General features: G+C 39.8%; 1 protein-coding gene and 1 long non-coding RNA gene across 9 annotated transcripts in view; one reads left to right on the forward strand and one right to left on the reverse strand.

Annotated features, from left to right (window-relative positions):
- LOC119787790 (vacuolar protein sorting-associated protein 13B-like) overlaps nt 1–21,468 on the reverse strand; it is a 474,173-nt gene that overhangs the window by 345,833 nt on the left and 106,872 nt on the right. For all 5 annotated transcript variants that reach the window (XM_038291827.1, XM_038291828.1, XM_038291826.1 and 2 more), the window contains 2 exons: nt 5,404–5,538; nt 2,607–2,786 (listed from right to left, as the gene is read on the reverse strand). In XM_038291827.1, the coding sequence (XP_038147755.1) occupies nt 2,607–2,786; nt 5,404–5,538 (315 nt within the window). The remainder of the gene's footprint in view (nt 1–2,606; nt 2,787–5,403; nt 5,539–21,468) is intronic.
- The window catches only part of LOC119787792, a 28,175-nt gene continuing 9,246 nt past the window's right edge, over nt 2,540–21,468 (forward strand). For 3 of the 4 annotated variants that reach the window (XR_005281372.1, XR_005281371.1, XR_005281370.1), the window contains exons 1-2: nt 2,540–2,806; nt 9,381–9,446. This is a non-coding gene — a long non-coding RNA (uncharacterized LOC119787792). Of the gene's footprint in view, nt 2,807–9,380; nt 9,447–20,351; nt 20,383–21,468 lie in introns of those variants that run through there. The other variant, XR_005281373.1, reaches the window with a different exon arrangement.

Here is a 21,468-nt window from a genome sequence, read left to right on the forward strand (position 1 = left end):
AATAAACAATAAGAAGAATATTTTGAGGTTGTATGCTGTGCACAATAGTAAACAAGCTTGGTAAAAAACTTACAAAATTAAAATTAAGTTTTCCTTCCTTGGCTATGCTTTGCACACATAACAATGACACTAGCCAAACCAGTTAAAAAACAAAAATAATTCTCAGCAGCTGCACCTCTTACAAAAAAAAAGTCTGAAACTGAAAAGTGCACAGAATTATTCAATCACACAGTGTTCAGAAAGGGCATTTTCCTCTATTCTGCACTTTATATGAATGACTGTTTAGGTGCCACTGGTGGTAGCACTGTATCGATACTTTTAAAAATGAGTATTGCATCCGGAAACAACGTTTCAGTACTTTTTTGAGTATCGATACTTTTGACAACCCTAGTATCTATTAAAAAATACTGCAATCATCTAATTCATCTGCTCAGAGAAAATACATTATATCTTTATTTTATATATTTGGATCAGTTTTTGCAGTGTTGTTTCAAGCATTTGATTTTACTTTATTTTTCAGAGTAAAAAAAATTGAATACAAAGTACAAAGTACAAATACTTGTAAACAAAATGTCTAATAGAAAAGACATGAAGAAGGTAATTTCAGCATCAGTCTGGCCTTCGGACGTGTTCCCTTTATTAGATTGTCCCGCCCTGAACTCGATTAAATGAAAACACATCAGGCCCGATCTGCAGGAGTTCTGCAAGCGCGTCAGGACTCTCTTTAACCACCAATCCAAAACCCCAACCCACTCCTTTCATTTTCTAAGTAAACTGGAATTCTGTTTTAAGTCACCAGTAAACAAGCAGACAGAAAACAGATGTCTGCCCATATACCGCTTTTAATAAAAGCATTTACACTTTGAAGAAGATTAAGTTACTATTTAAATGTTGCTCCATAAACTGAGACCATCCTTGCTTTAACACGGGTCATTTCTGTCTGATTACCAGTACGTCACAGAGGGACTGATACAAGTTCAGACATGCATGCTGCAAATGTGGATCAGATGTAAATATATGTAACCTTTATTTATGCAGGTAGATCTCACTGAGATTAAACTTTTTTTTTTTTAAGAGAGGGACATCAGAACAAGAATGTTATATCTAAAGGCATCCCAGAGATATCAACTTTTCCATGGTTCAAACAAAGAGAAATGCAACGAAAGGGGAAAACGGCCTCTGGGATGAATTAAAAGAACCATCAGAAAAGTGCTGGCGATTTCCAGAGCCTGTCACAACCTCTAAGAAATGAGACAACGCAGATCGCACAAATAGAAGCAGAGGTGAAACACTAAAAATAAGCCTTCTCTCAACTTATAACCAAAAGCAGTCAATCAAATTCACCAAAACATGGAGGAAAAAGATGAAGGTTTGTGAGATTTGTTGCTTGAAAAGTAAAACAAACTATTTTTTAAGACTGCTGATAAAATTATCACATTGACTAGTACATTTTATTTGTCTTTTAAAAGAAACAAAAAATGTATTTTATAAGAATTGTGCCGTGAGACTAAAGTAGAACAGGCAGTGAAAATCTATTCACATTTCCTCCTACTGGTGTCCTTTGTTTCTTGTTTAGAAATGTTTTTCTTTTATTTTCTCACACCAGGCCGATCTTAGGTATCTACTCCACTACCTACACTTAAGCTCATAATTGGCCCTATGAGTCGGAGCCTTTTAGGTTTTTTTTTTTGTCCACCTTTCACCTCTGGCAGAACGAGGCGTTACATCTATCATTCCATAAACATTTCCCTGATAGGCTTTCAGTCCGCTCTGGTCGACAGCAGGGACTGCGGCACACACCAAAGTCTTTGATGTGGATCTTAAACGGCACAGAGAAACCAGACCTTTCAGTGGACAGAAACGTTCCAGCTCATCTGTTCGCTGCTCCATCAGTTCATGAATTGACAGATCTGTACCGAATGAATCGACCAAGTATGGTGAGAAAACCTACACCCGACAACATCAACATAAAATGAGGCTTAGTAAGAACTAGTTGAAAACAGCTCACTATAGACATACACAACATGAGTGGAGTCAAATCAACTGTAGATCTAGATATAGAGAATCCCTATAGCAAAAAAAAGGATTTGGAGAGAATGAGAAAGATCCTTCAAACAAAGAAGATTAGAAAAAAGACGCTTAGAAGGACTGCAGACCTACTCTGTTTAACATCTGCTGGGGATATAGACTCAAAGTCCGACTTCATCAACTTCATCTTCTGTCTCACTCAGTCTCCTCATGCTCCTTTTCAGTCTGCTTTGTCTTTATGTCAGGCTTTAATATCTTACATTTTCTATTGAGTTCATGAGGTACTAAATCAAAGTAATAATCTGAAACTATCCAATATCATCATTTAGCAGATTTCATAAATCTATTTAATGCCAGTGAAGCTTAACCACCTCCCTGTCATGTTTCAGAACTCAAATGTTTGCTGTTGCTACAAACAAATCCATTTAATGACTTTTCTCGCATCAACCAAGCTTTAAACTGAGTTTGTTTTCCTTCCCGCTGGAACGTTTTTTAATCAATAATAGGATCCCTGCTAAGACCCGTCTTCCCACATCTAAAACAAACTCCTCTTTGGCTCTGGATAGCGCTTCTTTTACCTGAGTTCCTGCAATCTTCTCCTTGCTGAGGTACTTGAACAGAAAACGCCAGCAGGTCCGGTGCCAATAAGGATTCAGGCTTGCGAATCTCATTAAGCCAGCGACTCGTATGAAGTTCTTTGGTGTCAGACGGGCCCTGAATAAGTGGAACCAGCTTCTCCTTTACGCCCTCCTCTGAACCTAAAAGACAAGGGTTGAAGGTAAATCTCAATTCTCAGATTTTCCCATTTCTGAGGTTTTAGCAAACAGCTGGCATCACACATACTAGTCCACCTTTATTTAAATATATATAAAAACACAATCGGATTGCTGAACCTTCTTTCAAAAGTTAGAAATAACTCATATATCTCTGTATGTCACAGTTCATTAGACATTAATACTCAACAGTTTTTCATTCCAACTCCCAGTAAAAGTAATAACTGAATCAAATTGAACATTTCTGATGTAAAACTACATTATTTTTGATTGTATAAAGGCTTCAATAGTTAATAGTTGATTTTTTAACCCTTCTTAAGTTGTTTTTTTGATATTTGCTATACCAGGTATGAGTTTGTTTACATTTGCAGGGTTGGTGGCACACACTCCCAGTAGAGAGTCCCTGTAGAAGCCTGAATGCAAACTACAAACAGAAAGACCATAAAGATTGGTCTGCAACTACTGTCCTGTTAGGCCAGTGGTTCCCAAAGTGTGGGGCGCGCCCCCTAGGGGGGGCGCAATGCCATTGCAGGGGGGGCGCGGGAAGCGGTATGAGTGAAGAAAAAAAATAAAAAATTAGAGCTTGCTTGACTGAGCATAATGGACAGTTGTGACACTGCAACCCAGATTTGAGAAGATCTACAGCAACAAGCAGGCTCACTACAGCCACTGAAAAGATGTGAGGATTAAAGTACAAAGAAAAAACTCTCAGGGAGCTGTTAAATGTTTTCACTCCATTTTGCACAGAGGCTTTTTTAATGTATAGATTATAGCAAAGTTAAATATTGTTACAAATAAAAAAAAGAAATATGTTTAAAATAACACAGACAACAAAGAATCCTCTTCTAATCTACAGTATAGAACTATGAAAAAAATACAGTTACACAAAAGTGTTCCACTTACACCCACCACAAGATGGTGTAGTTTGTTTTGTTGCAACCTGAAGTGTGAAATAAACTTCAGTGGAGTTTGAAAACAAAATATGTGGGGGGGGGGGGGGGGGGGGGGGGGGGGGGGGGGGCGTGGATATTTTATTGTAATCCAAAGGGGGGCCCAGAAGAAAATCTTTGGGAACCACTGTGTTAGGCAACATCATTATTATTTGTCGTCCTTTGTGTCACTAAACCCTGAGGGGTCATAGCAGAGGGCTGCTTACACTGAGTCTAGCTCTGGTTCTGCTGATAAAAAGGGAGCTTTCCTCCCCACTGTCACTACATGCATGATAAATATGACTGTTGCAAAGTCAACAAGTGCAGCTGACTGAAAGTCAACCAATGGATGCAATCAGCTGGGTTTCCTTAGATGGGAGCTACTTGCTCTGGATGATCTAATTTTATTGTCTATATAAAAGGTCTTGACATGATGCGTGATGTGAATTATAAATAAACTAAATTATCATTAAGGTTGCTTTAAAATTAAATCTAAATTTAATTTTATCTAAATCTAAATTTAAAATTAATCAGGTAGACTATAATAAACATGCAGCCTGTTCAGCGTTTGGATGAATAAGGCTCCAGTGCAGGGGTCCAAAGTGCGGCCAAAGGGCCATTTGGGCCCCTCTTTAGGTGGCCCCCGTCAGTAAACAAATCAATTTGGTTTGCCTTTTTAGGCAGCTGATGATGCAAAAATAATAATTTCTTTCAAAAACAACCGAAAAATAAATAAAAAAACCTCTTAAAATGTAAAACATGATCTAAAACATTATTTAAATATTTTCGGTCTTGTTTTGCTTTTGTTTAATTACAATGAGGTTTATTTAAGGTGGGAAAATAAAGCAGGAGTGAGGCATGTCCTTGTTGCTAATAAGACAACAAATCTAGAACAACAATGGTCACTGTGCTGTGGTTTATTTTTTTATTTGGCAAACGTGAAACACTCTACGATAGCTGCAATAATTGGACCCTCATTTGATTATTTTGTTAAAATATTGAGTGATGAATTCAATGCTGAATGAGTTTAAAACAAAAATAAGAGAATTTTTGAAATCTTTATGAAAAATTTATGTCTTTCAAGAAGTTTGGACATTGCTGCTGTGTTCTGAGGAGCTTTCAGAGGTCAGAGGGCAAGTCCTAAATATATTAATTCCCTCCATCTATGACCAACATGCTCAGTGCAAAAACAGTCTCAGCTGCACAGAAACGGGGTCATCCCCTGTTGTATATGAAGTAGTGAATTACTTTATTTATGCATTTTTCTATGAAACTCATATTATTTTAAGTTTTCAAATTTATTACACACCCTTTTATCTTTAAATGTTTCTATAATTTCAGCTGTGTTAAATCCAATCTAACCAACATCATGTGTGTTTTTTGAACTTGTGAACTTTTGGCTATGACACGATTTCAATAACATCCGTCCTATCAAAGACGTGACCACATCCCAACGGCGGAGCCCTCGGAGAAAACAGCAGCTGAATCATATAGCTGGAAAGGAATCAAGATAAAGCATGAACTGAAGAAAGAAAGAAAGAGAGAGGGGGGATAGAGACAGAGTGGAGCGTGTAAAAGTATGACTTCAAGAAAGTAAAGGAAGAGTCTAGTCTTTCTCACTCTTTCCCTCCTACACAAGCAGTAAAGTTTTAACAGGGCACAGCTGTACACACCTGGGGTCCTGGCGCACACTTTTACAGCTCCCACAGTTCCCGAGGCACATTTCACCATTGAGCGGCTGCAGAACTTCAGCTCCAGATTTTGGACCAAGCCCTCGAGAGTCGGTGACGGGCCTGGATATTTCACACCTAATAAAAAAAAGCGGAATATGAAATGCAGTCCTGCAACTTTAAAAAGCTTCTTATGTGGCTTTTCTAGTATGGAGTGAATTTTGTTCCATTATTATTGCAAGCAAAGAGCATGTTTTGTAAATGGATATAAAAACAAATAACACAATCCAGAAATAAAATTTTGAAGTTCTTAATCAAGAGAAGGGGAAAAAAAGGCTTAGAAAGTACCCATCTCATTTTCTCTAATTCATTTCTGATTTGTTTCAGCTATTCTTTTACATCTTACAAAAAATTTGATGTTATCTTTTCAACTTCCCGTTTTTGCATTAGTTTTACTTATTGCATCGTCTATTCACTTTTACAGCCCAATACAAAATAGTGTAAACGTCCAAGCAGTCCAATAGGAATGCATCTGCAGAACAAAGTAAAGCCCGTCCCGGAAGAGAAGAGAATATAATCTGTAAAACAAATAAGGAAAAGAACAAAATTCGCAAAAACGTAATAAAACAGAAAAAAAACAATTCAAATATAATATCTATAAAAAACAAACTTTTTTAAAATGAAAATGTTAATTACAATAAAGTCAAAGAAAACAGCAATGTTAGCCTTAAAACTTTTTTTTTTTTTAGAATTCTAAAACTTCTCTATCTGGATAACAATTTTTAAATATCCCTTTACATTTAATTTTATTTTTTTGATTAATAATGACGTGTCTTTGCTCAGATGAAAGAAAATGAATTCCATATGTTAAGGCTACAATAACCTTTAATGACATCATACAACCAACCCCCCCCCCCCACACACACAAAAAAAAAAAAAAACAGAACAGAACATGGGTTTTAAAGCTTACTCCACTATTTTAAAATTTTAATTGCATTAACCTGGTCTATGGAGTCCTATGTTATCAGGCATCTATCTACATCAGGGGTCACCAATGCGGTGAGGGGAGTCTTCTAAATAAAGAACAACCCACCAGTGGGCTAAGTTCGAATTTTTATTTTATTCTGTTGCTCCTTTTTTTAATCATTTATAGGGCGACAGTGGCGTTGGATGTAGGAATTTGCCCTGAAATCGAAGGGTTGACGGTTCAAGCCCCGACTCAGACTTTCAGTGTCGTTGTGTCCTTGAGCAAGACACTTCACCTGCATTGTCTACTGATGGTGGTCAGAGGGCCCGGCGGCGCCAGTGTACGGCAGCTGTGGCTACAATGTAGCTTGCCACCATCAGTGTGTGAGTGTGTGCGTAAATGAATGTAGTGTAAAGCGCTTGGGTCAAGTCTCCCAACTTGAATAAAGGCGCTATATAAGTACATGCCATTTACCATTTACCCATATAGAGATTTCAAAAATGACAATGTCTAAATAAACTTAGAAATTAAAAGAAAAAAGAAAAATATGTTGATAATAATGAACAAAGTTTAGGCTAACGCTAACCCTTGCAGCTCATGGGTCAGTAATGGTCACCCATCCTAAGTCTCGGTACCCTTGAAGTGGCCCTCAGCCTTAAAAAGGTTGGTGACCCCTGATCTACATTTTTAACTGACATTGTTTAGTTAATTAATTGTTGTCTCAAAGCCACTTTAGTGCTGCCCCAAGTGGTTTAACCATTTTACTGCATTTTAAAGGGTAAATGCTGGTTCAGGCTTTCATCAGTCATAAATGTTTTTGCCGCCATGGCCCTAAATTCACGTATAAATACATCTCTGCGAATGTAACGGCTCATCCAGTCCTCTGCCATCTCTTTAGCGCTAGCTTCAGGCATCAAAAAGGCGGATTTATACTAAGAAACCAGGTCGTCTGCGTGTGTGTTCACAGTGAACGCAGATATTCCCCGCCCCTTCTGCAGACACTCTGCTGCATCTCTCCAAAATTGTAGGTGACCGCAGACAGTGCTGAAGACAGGAGGCCGCTGATTGGTCAATTCTACATCTGCTCTACTATGCATATTTCCTATTTGGTACCTTACCGGTTTGTTTTGTTTGTATGACCGCCATTGTGGAAAACGACTCGTGAAGACGGACCAGCTAGAAGAGCGAGGTGCACAACAACGCTGGGACCCTTTTTCCACCCGGATCCTTGCTCTTTTTCGCCCTCATGTCCCTCCGTTGTCGCACAAACCTGCCCCCAATTCCTCAACGCCTCGGCCGTATCTAGACCCACAGCTAGTTAGTGATCGTCCCTCTTGCATTGTAGCATGAAATAAAATAGCGCAGACCACGCTTCAATACTGGGCATAAATCAAAAATATCTGCGACAAGCTCACTGCGACTCAGTGCTGCAGGAGGATAACCGGCCCTTAAAGGCTCCAGCCTGCTAGGCTACACAAAACCTCTCTCCACTCCTGGTCTAGAAGAGGTTAAAAAATCCTTTACTTCAAATGAATTATTCATGGCCTACTAATAAGTTACCCTCTACTTACTTCCCATTCTTTACTCAGGCTAAGCTAGATTCTACTTTGTCCAAGAGAGCCTGGCTGCAGACCTGCACTGTCAGGGCACTTCATTGCAGACCTGAAAACAGGGTCTCCAGCACTGTTAAAAGGAGATGTTTATACCGGGAGTTGGTTTTGAACCATTCGGGAATAATGAGCAGCACATATTTGCTGCCGGATTAGAGTTAATGACAGTGTTAAACTAAGAATAGGAACAGTTCAAATTATTCAGTACGCAAAAATCCTCATAGGACAGCCAACCTCCACTGTCGTTTAAAAAATGTCTTAAAGACCAAATAACCTTTTCCATGCAGCAATCCAATCCACTTATTTCTATGTAGCACATATCTATAGTTCCAGATAGGAGCTTGAGCTACAAACCGACTCTTTTTTTTTAATGTAGATTTTATCAGATTTGTTTTGTAGCTTCTGGATTATTTGACAGATGAACTAAAACAATAAAACAACTTCAGTGTTAAAGCACTGCACACAGGAAAAAAAAATCAGAGTAAACATAACAAAACTGACTTCATTTAACAACTGGTTTCCTGCCAACTGTTCTGTACAAATAAGGCGATAAGCGGCGCTGCGTACGGCTGAAGCAGAACTCTGGCAAAAACGTAAGAATAATCAGAAGATATCCTTATCATTTCGCTCATATCATAGGTTTCAACTCAAATCGGCCAAAGCCATAAATATCGCAGTAACAACATTTCTGAATCCTGAAAAAGATGTCTGTTGGTTCGGCTGCTTTACTTTAGATAACAGACAGCATAACAGAACAGAGATGTTTCTAAATGATGCACTTATTTTTCTATGAGTTGAATCTGGTCGGGATTTTCATCCAATTATCATAAATGATATAAAAAATGATATCTGAATAAAAAGATTCTGGGATTAGGTTTTTCTTTCTGTTTTAAAGACTTTCCCAAAAGATGCCTGACGTCAGATGATTTGTTTTCTAACATGAGAGGCTTTGTTTGGAAAGGAGGAATCAAAGACAGAAAGCTTTGCAGAGGAAACACCAGGATAACCTGCAAGTAATGAACACACACACTTCAGAAAAGGATAGCAGACATATGGGTGGAACACTAAGTAAAAAAAAAGTAGAGGTTTAATTTGAAAAAGGAAGGTAAAAAGGAGGAAAGTATAAATATTGTAGGATTGGGACATTCCAGAAGTGATTGAATGCGATACATTTACCTCATTGAACTGTTTTAGTCCAGGACGAAACGACAGCAAACATCTGATGAAACTTCCTCTCTGGGGTTTCAGTGCATTTTAACTGTAGTTTAAATATATTTTTATTGCAAGCACGCAGAGAAGGATGGCAGGATTTAAGTTGACCACAAATACCACACTTAACCGAGGGAATTGCTGGAAATTGCTAAAATCCCTAACCACTGACTTCCCTTCTCTCTCTCTTTCAGACAAATTACCAATCAACCTCTTCACCTGCTGTCTGAGAGGCCCTCCCCAACCCCAGATGGAAGATGGTAATGTTGAAAACCAAGCTGGAGTCTCTCTGCCACATTTTAATATACCTGCGGGTCAAACGGAGCAGATCTGCACGCCGCTCTGCTTGCTCATTTAACAGCTACCAGTCTGTTTAGGACAGAACCGGGTGAAAGACGTTAATGTCTTTCTAAAGGAGGTTAGGTTTTCTAATCATAACGTAATACAGCGCATACATGAATTTGATGAATAAGTCAGCAGCTAGTAATAAAGATGTTTTAAATCTCTCACATGTGGATAACTAAGAACATTTCTGTTTAAGCATTTAACTTTTCAGGATGATATAACGTTATCATCAACATAAAGCCATTACTTTTGTCAATAACATGTACTGTAACCCGTTTTTCTGTTTAAAAAAGTCGGTTACTGTTGCCCTAGGGTTCCTTATTCTTTCACTCACCTGCAAACTTGGCATCAGGTAATTGGAGATTAAAAAAAAAAATATCAGTTAATGTGTTTCACTCAGCAGGGTGTCTTGCTACTGATTAGCCAGTTAAATGTGTCTATGCTACGAAGAAATTTAGGCTGATGTGCTCATGTTTCATCAGCATGTTGGCCCTTTGTCCAGCGCATTTCACCACAACTGCAGGTTACACTGAAAGTTGTCAAAATTTCACTGAAATTAGGCCGACGCAATGGCCGCAAATGAGCATAACGGTCGCAGAAATGTTGTTTTAAAACACATTTACTGCTGCACATATACCCAGGAGAGTGCTGGAAAAACGTCAACTCCCCACCCTTTAGTCATCGACTTCCAGACAGGTGAACACAGGTGCTACCGTCCCTCCAGTAGACAGAGAGCCAGCTTCCAATTCAATTCAATTCAGTTTATTTCTATAGCCTCATATTCAAAACACATGTCATCTCAAGGAACTTTAAAGTTCATCCAGATCATCCAGTCAAATAGATTCAAAGTTTTCTATCTAAGGAAAACCAGTTAATTGCATTGACTCACTGACTCAAAGGCAATCCCTCACACTAAGCATGCTTTTAGCGACAGTGGAGAGGAAAATCTCCCTTTTAACAGGAAGAAACCTCCAGCAGAACCAGGCTCAGTGTGAGCCACACAGCTTTGAAAGCAGCGGTGAGGTAAGCCAGTTCAGAAGGATTCTCGGGTTCATCTAGCCAAACCAACCGATGGTCAGAGGTTTTTTCTACCAAATAAAACGCAGCTTTGCTGCACCAGTGCATTGCTGCAGGTGGATCAGAGCAATGTCTTTGGGTCAATCTAATAGGTCGCAGATGGAGCAGAGATGCAAGCATCAACTCCAACTTGGAGACAAGGTTGAAAGAAAAAGGAGAGGGCTTAATTAGCAAAGAGAGGAAAAAGAAAGATTATGTTTCTGAGGCACACCTTAGTGCACCTCATTACCACTAGCTTAGAGTAGAAGAGAGAGAGACAGCCTGATAGGAAGGAGTAGAGCGGGGGGATAAATAGAAGAGAGACGTGGCCGGTAACCGAGACAAACAGTAGTGGGTTTGCTTTCCCCCCCAGCACTACAGATACCTGCTGTAAATACATCACTGTGTGATGTTATGGTAATGGACGACCTCTCTCTGCTTCCGTAACGATGCATTTTTGATGAGCGTGTTTTTAGAGCAATTGTATTTTTATTTATTTTAATGTTGAAAATGTTAATGTTGAAAACTTTATTTAAGATGGTTTTGTACGGCAACAAACTGGACATCAGTAAGGGCATTTGTAAGTAAATTAAAAGTTACATGTTACAGTAACAGAGCTGATGAAGTAATTAGTAAAGGTAACAAATTACTTTTTTACACTAACTAGCACAACGATGGTTATGGCCTTATGACAGGCCTCTTGTTCCTCTGGAAACAGGTAAAAATTGATATAATCATGACCAAAATACCACTGAAGGAGTTACAGGGATTCACAACCAGTTCTTTAGTCTGAGCTGCAGATTTCAGATGAAACATGAGCAAGAGACTCTGAACAGGCATAAACACACAACTGTACAGTAGGCTTTACGGAACATGAAGATGGCCAAACGACAGGCAGCCATGTTCCTAACATGAAATGTATTATTTTAATCCTTCCCTTAATGCGTTCTATGGGATTTAGATCCAACAGGGACATTATTTTTCAGGAAGAATCAGGAATCTGAGAAATAAGTGTGTTTCTGTTGAAAGTCACCATCGTAAATACAATAACAGAAAAAAGACAAGAAAGCAAAAATAGTTCAAGTTTTTAAGGTTATGGTCTTAAAGGAGAAGTCGGGTCAGCAAAGAATAATTAATAGATCGTTATTTATACCTAAAACTAATATGTTAGCGGTGATTTTATTGAATTTAGCATTAATCAGTATAAAAATAAAAACAATTCTTGTAACGATCATTTGCTCTGTTCGAAAACCTGGGATGCGTCCTTAGAAGGCCAGATTCGAAGGACGACTACGTCATAGCGCGACGCTGAGGTCTGGTCGGATTTAGCTGTAAAACTCGCTAAAGGGTAGACCTGTTCAAATCCACAGCCAAAACTCTTCCGGTCTCCTTATTTTCAAGGACTTCGAAGGACCCAGTCTAGGTAGACCGCATCCTTGGAGGATACAGCCCAGGATTTCGAACAGAGTCATTGAGTCTGTGAGCGGCCATTTTGGCCCAAATATACTAACACCTCACTCCTGCCAGCTTCAGGCAGTGACGTCACGGTGCGTTAAGCGCCATTCTCCCCGCTTTACGAGCAAAATCAATGGGACCTACAAGACACATCTGCAATCAACAGCAATTATTGAAGATTTCCAGAAGAATTCACCATTGAAATTCACCAGATCTATATACATCAGGTAAAAGTGAAAACAAAAATTGTTATTTCAGCTTTCCGATTCATGGTCGTCCATCAATGGGTTCACCGTTGGATTCCCGACTTAAAGAGCAAGGATTTGGCATCAAACTTTTGGCCAGAGAAAAAACACCTAATATGTAGCCAATATTTGGAAGAAGAATGTTTTCAAGATGACTTGGATAATAGCGCGTTGTGACAAACACCAGATACAGCACTGGGACTTGATCAACAGCCGATACCGCACCGTGACGTCACAAACCGGTAGGTGGCAGTAGTGTTCTTTGAAAAACATGGATGCCTCCAGTAAAGCTCATTCAAATGAAAATTATCATTTATTGAACAGTATGTAATAATTTCATATTTAAAGTAGTTTGAATTCTGCATATGACCAGACTTCTCCTTTAAACGTCTAGATCAGCTGGTAAACAGCCTGTTTTAGTTTAAATGGAGTTATTTAATAACTGGCCTCCACTCTGCTCTTTCATAAATACTACCAGGGGTATCACTTTAACACGCCCCCTCTGCCCACGTAGATCCCCCAAGGCCACGGTGCACCTGCTGCGTCGGTAGTTGCTGTAATGTGGGGGTCTCGAAAATCTTTAGTCCAGCTGTTGGACTATAAAAATGTGGGGCGCACAGGAAGAGTAAAAAAACACAAGGGCTGGTGATTTTGCCAGCTTGAACAATGGTATTCTGTGTGACTTATGTGAGCAAGGTGCATGTGCGTGTAACACAAGCAGACATGTGCCTGTTTGTTTCGGCCCGTTATTCGGTGACCCGAGTGAACGTATGTATGGTGCTGTTAGCCATCAAGCAAGGGGCAGGTGCAAGAAGTGCATAAACACACAGCTAGGGGTCAGAGGCTACAGCTCTCCATCAAACAGAAAGAAGGCAACTGCTTGAGCAAAAGGAAGTCAGTAAAGCATTGACTAATTCATAGAAATAAAGGGAAGACAGTATGGACCACTTCCAGTCATTAGTTAAGAAGTTAGATATATTACGGTATATATTGGTTCATACAAGTTTATATTAAAACCATTTCTTACTAGGAGGACTGTAATGAGTACAGAGAAAGAAATCTGTGAGCTTCCTTTGTTCATAAAACCATCGGCAAATGAGTTCCACTCATGGCTGGATAAAAGCAGAATGACTGACAGCCCCTGCATAGTGTCATCCTAAAATCAATCAGTCTCCCCTCACCGTCAGCTTTTTACTGAAGTGTCCGGAGAGTTTTTACATCACTTTAGGGACCCGAGGAGTCAGTGGCAGACTTTTAAGAGCAGACCAGGAGCTCTGCTAATACTATTTCCCTCTTATGCACTCTTTCCACACAGCTGTCTTCCAGGCCTCACTGCTGGCACAAAAAGTGCATTAATGCAATAATGCACTAATGATAAGCCAGCTGCGGGGGATGGTAAACAACCACAACAACATCTATGCTCATGTTTTCCTCTTTGACTTGTTTGTGCTTTCTATAATCACAACTATGTGTGGAAAGAACACACCACATAAATGAGTTGTTCTTCTTTCCTCTGTTTCTCATCTGTAAACTTCTTCAGCGCTCCTCTACACAAAACTCCTGACGCCACCAACTTTAAATGAAACAAATCAAAGGTTTATATGTTTAAAAACTTATACAAACTTGATAGCTTGAGCAAAGTTGATCTACAAACTGCCTTTATGAAATGCAGGACAACATGCTAATCGCTCAGTATTAATGGGAGGAGGATATGAAATTATTATTCTTAACCAGCACTACTTTAGGTAAGATGCAGGGCTGAGACAATTAGACTGATTGTAATTATTAATTAAGTTTATGAATTTGTTTAATAATCAAGTAATCCAGTTGCATCTCTGAGCCTTGGATTGCTTTTACATGTTTTTGCTATTTATAATATAAATGTACTCTACAGTATGTGCATCCCTATTCTTTGCAAAGAGTCCAGAGTTTTTTAGTCAGAAAGCAAAAATATGTAGGGGTGTGGGAAATAATCATTTTGGCGATATATCGTGATATTCGGCTGCCCAAGAAAGCCCTGTGGAGCCCTTTAACTGTGCCTGCAGCACCATATCTGTATTTGAGGCAGTCACAGTGAAAGAAAATCGCACAAAACATGGATAATAATACCTAATCAATATTTTCTGATATAGCACTTGCCATTTTATCTCATCATTTGATTTTGATAGCTGGGGAAAATATGGCAATATATAGTGATACTGCAATATCGTGATAATATCGTATCGTGACCCAAGTATCGCGACATGTATCGAATCGCAACACTCATGCCAATACTCCCCTCTAAAAATATGTTAAAATAACTCAAAATATTTGATTTTGCAGAATGTTATATTCTGTTTTAACTTTTAATCTAATTAACTACTTCTACATTTAGGTTTTCAGCTCAGAGTCAGAAAAAAATAAATCGACTTTGAATCTGTGGCAATAGCATTGCTCAAATCTACTTTTAGTTTAACTTTATACTTTTATAGTAATAACTAAAGACCTGCTTTCAACTAATGTTGATTTTAAATTTTAAAATCTTAAACCTGGTTTTTGCTTGATGCGTCCAACAGGCCGCAGTGTCTGTGAAACACAGGAATATTTGTAACGACACTGATGGATCTGCGTGTAAAATCACGGTGGACAAGCAACAGCTCCTACCGGTGAGGGTTCTCAATTAACATCCAGAGACATTTTATGATTGATGACAAGTAGAGGCTCTGAAAATGTGGGAAACAGCTGAGTTTTATGCTTCTGCATGTACTGTGGTGTTGTACGATTGCCCAGTCAGGACAGAATATTAGGTACGGGGGGGAAAAGTCGGACAGTATAAAAACTGCAGACGAATCCAGACGACTCCTTTTCACATGCGTAAAGCATCACTGAGCCTTTTTACGCAACGCGCCATGACCCCTGGAGAAAACCTAAATAACTTCCAGTTGACCCAAATTTCTCCTCAATGGACTAGAAATAAATTATAGCTAATTACTAATAGGTATGAAGAATCAAGCTCAAACAAAGGTCAGTTTAAAAAGATCAAAACTATGAAGGTTTGAGAAGATGAATGGGGACTAAGATGATGAGCACTAGCATACAGTACAGCGGCAGAGAAAATAGGTTCCTCTAGTGCTGCAACGGCTTCATGCATATAAAGAAACAGCAAAGTCACAGAGTTGATCCCCTACCGTTCAGATTACAAAGTGTATCAACACTAACTTATTCTGAAAGAAATAAATCAGGTTTGTTTAAATTCAAGCTTCATTCCAAAGTTATTGTTTTAATAACTTTGCAGTATCTGATGGGAACATTGGCACGAGGGAGCGCATTATGGCCAAACCCTGATGTGGAGGTTAAGATAGAGAAGCCGGAGCGCTACAACCTCCTAGTTTGGCAGAGAGCCTAAAGCAACGAGGGGGCTGACAGAAAAAGCAGTAGACGTAGACAAGTTGGGTAGCCTGAAAGCAGCCAGCTGAGCCATTAAGTGCTGATGCAGAAACAATAACTGTCTCTCTTAAGTCAGGAGGGGCTGCAGTAGAAGCAGTAAGCAGGAGCAGGTCTGCTGGCGTCGAGCCCAGAACTGACACACAGCAGAGATGCAGACACATGCAGGGAAAGTGGGACAGGAAAACAGACGAGGCACACCAGTAGTGGTTTGTCCTGAAGTTAGAGCAGTTCTCATCAGGGCGCTGCATTTTCAACGTCCTCTATTATTCTACAGTCTATTACTACAATTGAAACGGGTATCTATCCAGCTCTATTTGTCTCATTTCAATATTCTTATGGATTATTGAAGAAAAAAATTTAATTTTGCAACTTTTATCGGCTCAGGTGAGAAACGGCGATCGAGACAAGAACCCAAACTAAAACAAAGATCTGCTCCTAGAATATTGATATTTCATTTAAAGATTCATTCGGTTGAAGACGCATCAAAACAGTAAACTTTTTCCTAACCAAGAAAAGTGTTGCCAGGCTTGGCCAAACAGACCGAATAGTCTGCAGAAAAAAACAGAGCAATCCAATGTTTAGAACAATCACTGCAATAAAGGCGGTGATGGGGTCTAAGTGCCGGTGGTAGCACAGGCTGGAGGTCTAGTTTTTATAATTTCCACCCCTTCCAGGTGTTTGCTGCCTTTTTTGTCCGTCCACTAAAGCAGTGACACATGTTCTCCCTGCATTCAAGCGGTGGTTCTCTCTGCCACTGAATTACCACAATTAAGGAGTCTTCATGCGGAAGCAATTTGGCAAACACTAATGTGCTGAGGCAAGGTTTGGCAGACAGTGGGGTGGGACTGAGGAGTGGGTACGGGGGGGAAACCAGTCTAGAGTCGCAGAGTGAAGGGTAAAAATGAGAAACAACAGAGAATCAAAAAAGGAGAGAAAGATATTTTGATGCCTAGTAGATCCTTCCCACTCTGCCATTTCCAGATGGTTAATTAGCCAGTTGGCTGCTCAGTGGAGCAGTGGGTAGCACTGTTGCCTTACAGCAAGAAGGTTCCAGATTCGATTCCCTGTCTGGGGCATCCTGCATGGAGTTTGCATCTTCTCCTTGAGCATGTGTGGGTTTTTTCCGGGTACTCCGGCTTCCTCCCACAGTTCATAAACATGACTGTTAGGTTAACTGGCTTCTCTAAATTCTCCTTAGGTGTGAGTGTGTGCGTGTGAATGGTTGTTTGTCCTGTTTGTCTCTGTGTTGCCCTGAGATGGACTGGCGACCTGTCCAGGGTGAACCCCGCCTCTCGCCCATAGAAAGCACCCCCAGCACCCCTCTTGGGATAACCATGATGGAAAATGGATGGATGGATGATCAGCCAGTGGTAGGACAGAATAGTACAGCTCATAGTCCCTCATTACTTAGGCTATGTTCATACTGCAGGCCTTAACGCTCCAATTCCGATTATTTTCAGAAATCTGATTTTTTTTATGTGTGTGATTGTTCCCATTAACTTTAAAATCTGGCCTGTGCCTGACTTCAGTGTGAACTATTTTGGCTCTAACCTGGCCTGCCTGATCATTAGAACAATAAAGCATCGTCATACACAGAACATCGGTGAACATGGAGAAATAGGTTTTAAATTTTAAGGGGAGAATAGAAGCCACAATGCAAAAAAATGAAATCTAAATAAGGATTTTTTTTTTCCTTAAAATTACAGCATTCGTTTTTGAATTGAAGATGAGAGACACTTTGCCAATGGAACAAGACAATTTACATTTAAAATACCGGTAAGAAAAAAATTGTTGTTATTTCAAGTGCATATAATCTGATTATTTTATTTTATGAGTAAAAATGCTAATTTCAATGGCAAATCATGAGGGTAAAAAGAGAATTTAAGACATTTTGACTTATTTCTTGACTGTTTTTCACAGTGCATTTATTGTGTCATCAGGTGCTGCCTGTCAAAGGCACAAATAAAAGGAGAGTTTAACGTTTTAGGGTGATCTGAGGCTATTTAGTTTGGTTTTAAAAACTTGACAGAGGCCAAGTTTGTTTAGAACTTTATCATGTGAAGAAAACCTTTTTATAATGTATGTTAGACCCTCTCAGCCCTGCAGGTGTGAGACTGGATGCTGTCCAATATATTAGACACAGAGGCAGATCATCACCTGCTCAATAACCTCTGCAGCATTTTAAAGCTTTTTTCTTTGATTACTTTGAATACAAAAGTTAAAATCCAAACCATTTACCTTATCTTATAGTTTCTATACACTCACCGGCCACTTTATTAGGTACACATGTCCAACTGCTCGTTAACACTTAATTTCGAAGCAGCCAATCACATGGCGGCAACTCAGTGCATTTAGGCATGTAGACATGGTCAAGACAATCTCCTGCAGTTCAAACCGAGCATCAGTATGGGGAAGAAAGGTGATTTGAGTGACTTTGAACGTGGCATGATTGTTGGTGCCAGAAGGGCTGGTCTGAGTATTTCAGAAACTCCTGATCTACTCGGATTTTCACGCACAACCATCTCTAGGGTTTACAGAGAATGGTCCGAAAAAGAAAAAACATCCAGTGAGCGGCAGTTCTGTGGGCGGAAATGCCTTGTTGATGCCAGAGGTCAGAGGAGAATGGCCAGACTGGTTCGAGCTGATAGAAGGGCAACAGTGACTCAAATAACCACCCGTTACAACCAAGGTGGGCAGAAGAGCATCTCAGAATGCACAGTACGTCGAACTTTGAGGCAGATGGGCTACAGCAGCAGAAGACCACACCGGGTGCCACTCCTTTCAGCTAAGAACAGGAAACTGAGGCTACAATTTGCACAAGCTCATCGAAATTGGACAATAGAAGATTGGAAAAACGTTGCCTGGTCTGATGAGTCTCGTTTCTGCTGCGACATTCGGATGGTAGGGTCAGAATTTGGCGTCTACAACATGAAAGCATGGATCCATCCTGCCTTGTTTCAACGGTTCAGGCTGGTGGTGGTGGTGTCATGGTGTGGGGAATATTTTCTTGGCACTCTTTGGGCCCCTTGGTACCAATTGAGCATCGTTGCAATGCCACAGCCTACCTGAGTATTGTTGCTGACCATGTCCATCCCTTTATGACCACAATGTACCCAACTTCTGATGGCTACTTTCAGCAGGATAGTGCGCCATGTCATAAAGCTGGAATCATCTCAGACTGGTTTCTTGAACATGACAATGAGTTCACTGTACTCAAATGGCCTCCACAGTCACCAGATCTCAATCCAATAGAGCATCTTTGGGATGTGGTGGAACGGGAGATTCGCATCATGGATGTGCAGCCGACAAATCTGCGGCAACTGTGTGATGCCATCATGTCAATATGGACCAAACTCCCTGAGGAATGCTTCCAGCACCTTGTTGAATCTATGCCATGAAGAATTGAGGCAGTTCTGAAGGCAAAAGGGGGTCCAACCCGTTACTAGCATGGGGTACCTAATAAAGTGGCCGGTGAGTGTAAACCTTTGATTTAATCCTAAATACATTTTAAGCCTATTTCCCTTGATTTGAGCAAGTAAGTAGGACAACCTGCCAATGGATTATGGTGATTCAAAAAACAAACAAATCCATTATGTTTTTCAAGTGCATAATATTTAATAATCTTAATTTAAGGGAAAAAAATGCTGATTTCATTAGCAGATCATCTTATCTACCTGCTTAAATTGAGAGCACAGAACAATTTTTCACTTTTTAGGCTGTAATTAACAAGACTATTATGGCCTAGAAGTAGCAGCTAGGACAGAACGTGACTGTGGTTCCACCAAGATTGACGCTCCAAACAACAAACCACAGCTAATGGGTTGTTTAGTGCTTTTAAAGAAGCACTCCTGTGTGTCTATAAGTCAGTTCTCTTTACACCCCTTGGAGAGTGCTTGTTTACCAATAATCCATGGGGATTAATAACTTTATCTCAGCTTTGAGGGGCCTGACAGGGTCTGTGTGCGGGGGTATCCAAGACCGGGGTTTTAGTGCCGCTGAGGCACTTCAATGGGTGTTACAGTGGGAATTTATGGCCTTCTGACGTGGAGCTATGTGCTCGGCTGGCACTGGTCGCTAGCCTCAGATGGGACCACTGGCTCCCAGTAGGGAGCCAGTGGTCTGTAGACACTACTAGATGAAATAAATACTAGCAGATTTATTTAAGTCTTTAATTAATTTGGGTTTCGGTAACATCCAGAGTCTGCTCCGGTTGCTTTAAAACTTATTATTCTCACAGTGGATTTTTTGTTTCATGTCTCACATGATTCATGTTTGTAACTTTTGAAAAAAAAAACGATTGCTATTAATCAACCAAACCATGAAAAAGAATCTCATTTCAGATCAAAATAAAGGCTTCTGTTGAATCAGTTTGGGCCCTAATAACTCTTCCTTCCCAGATTCCTTTTACAGAGAACTTTACACATCTTTTGGTCTGCTTATTAAATTATATGATCAAGAGGAGTGTGGTTGCTGACACTGTAATAGCGAAGAAGTCATTACCTCTTTAATGTTTCATAAACCAAGGCCACAGTGGGGAAATTTCTATCATATTACAGTTTGCTTTTCCAGGACAAAAATATGGGCCACTGTTGAGTAAAATCAAAACCCATTTCTGCTACCTTTTTTTTATTGGCACAGGGTATACAGTCACCATCATCATCATCATCATGACTTGAGCGTTTGTAATTTTAAAATCAGAAGCATGTTTTGGATGCACCACTTGCTCAGCTATGATTTCAGTTTCCACGGACTATAACTCTGGGATATATTTGGTAATATCAGAGGACTTTCCACTTTCCCAACCTGAGCTCAGTGATCAGAGCGGTAAACTTCAGGCAAACTGATGAAGATTTCATTCAAATGGAAAGAAGGGAATGTCTCTTCTTTTGCAATAAAAAAAATTATTGCAATATAAATGTTTTTTTCTAAAATCATCAATATTATTGAGGCCTGATTTTTTTTTTATTATGCAGGGGGAAAAAAAGAAAAGTTTTAAAGGGGATCTACTGCAAGATTAAATAAAGCTGCTTGTTCTCTGAACAAAAAGTGAAGTCACTTCTTTGGAATCGTGTCTATTCGTAGATCTGTCTTTTTTTCTTTTAGATGGAGAGGAACGCTTGAAGTTCCTTTCATGCAGTTAAATCTACACATATTCAGCATTAATTAGACTCCACCCGCATCTTTGGTTAGCTAATGACTGAAAGGAGCAAGAGGGAAAGCGCGGACAGCTTCGGTAACACTAAAGAAAAGTTGAAGGGAAGCCCGAGTCTGGACTGACTTAAAACGTCATCAGAATCTGCCACGGGTGGAACCAGGGCCTCCTTAACCTATTGAAGTTTTCATTGACAAGAACTGTCTCAAGTTCCACCCCAGATTTATTTATCGGTTCTCTGATGCTGACGCGACGTGTCTTTAATGTCAGAAATAGGTTGCATATAGATGAAAAAGACCATTCGCTTTTCTTTCCCTCTAACTTTCTTCTTGTCCTGATGGCAATTTGTGAAGCAGACAAGAAGACAGGAAGAATTTTCTCTCAAACCAATAAGTTACCTCTTCAAAGAAGTATGGATGTTTAAGTGAGGGGGGGCAGGCTGCGCTGAAAGAGACATCTTAGGGCTTTCGTTGAATTTTTCATCTCTTTACTGACATACTTGACAACCACAGACCAGAGGAGACCTCCAGTCCATCTGTCTTTCACTCTCACTGTAGAAAGCTGAAAGATATCCAAGCAATCTTTCCTTGCTCTGAGTCTGCA

Source organism: Cyprinodon tularosa, unplaced genomic scaffold, assembly GCF_016077235.1.
Source record: "Cyprinodon tularosa strain WSP-4 unplaced genomic scaffold, ASM1607723v1 ctg301, whole genome shotgun sequence".
In the NCBI taxonomy this organism is placed as follows: domain Eukaryota; kingdom Metazoa; phylum Chordata; class Actinopteri; order Cyprinodontiformes; family Cyprinodontidae; genus Cyprinodon; species Cyprinodon tularosa.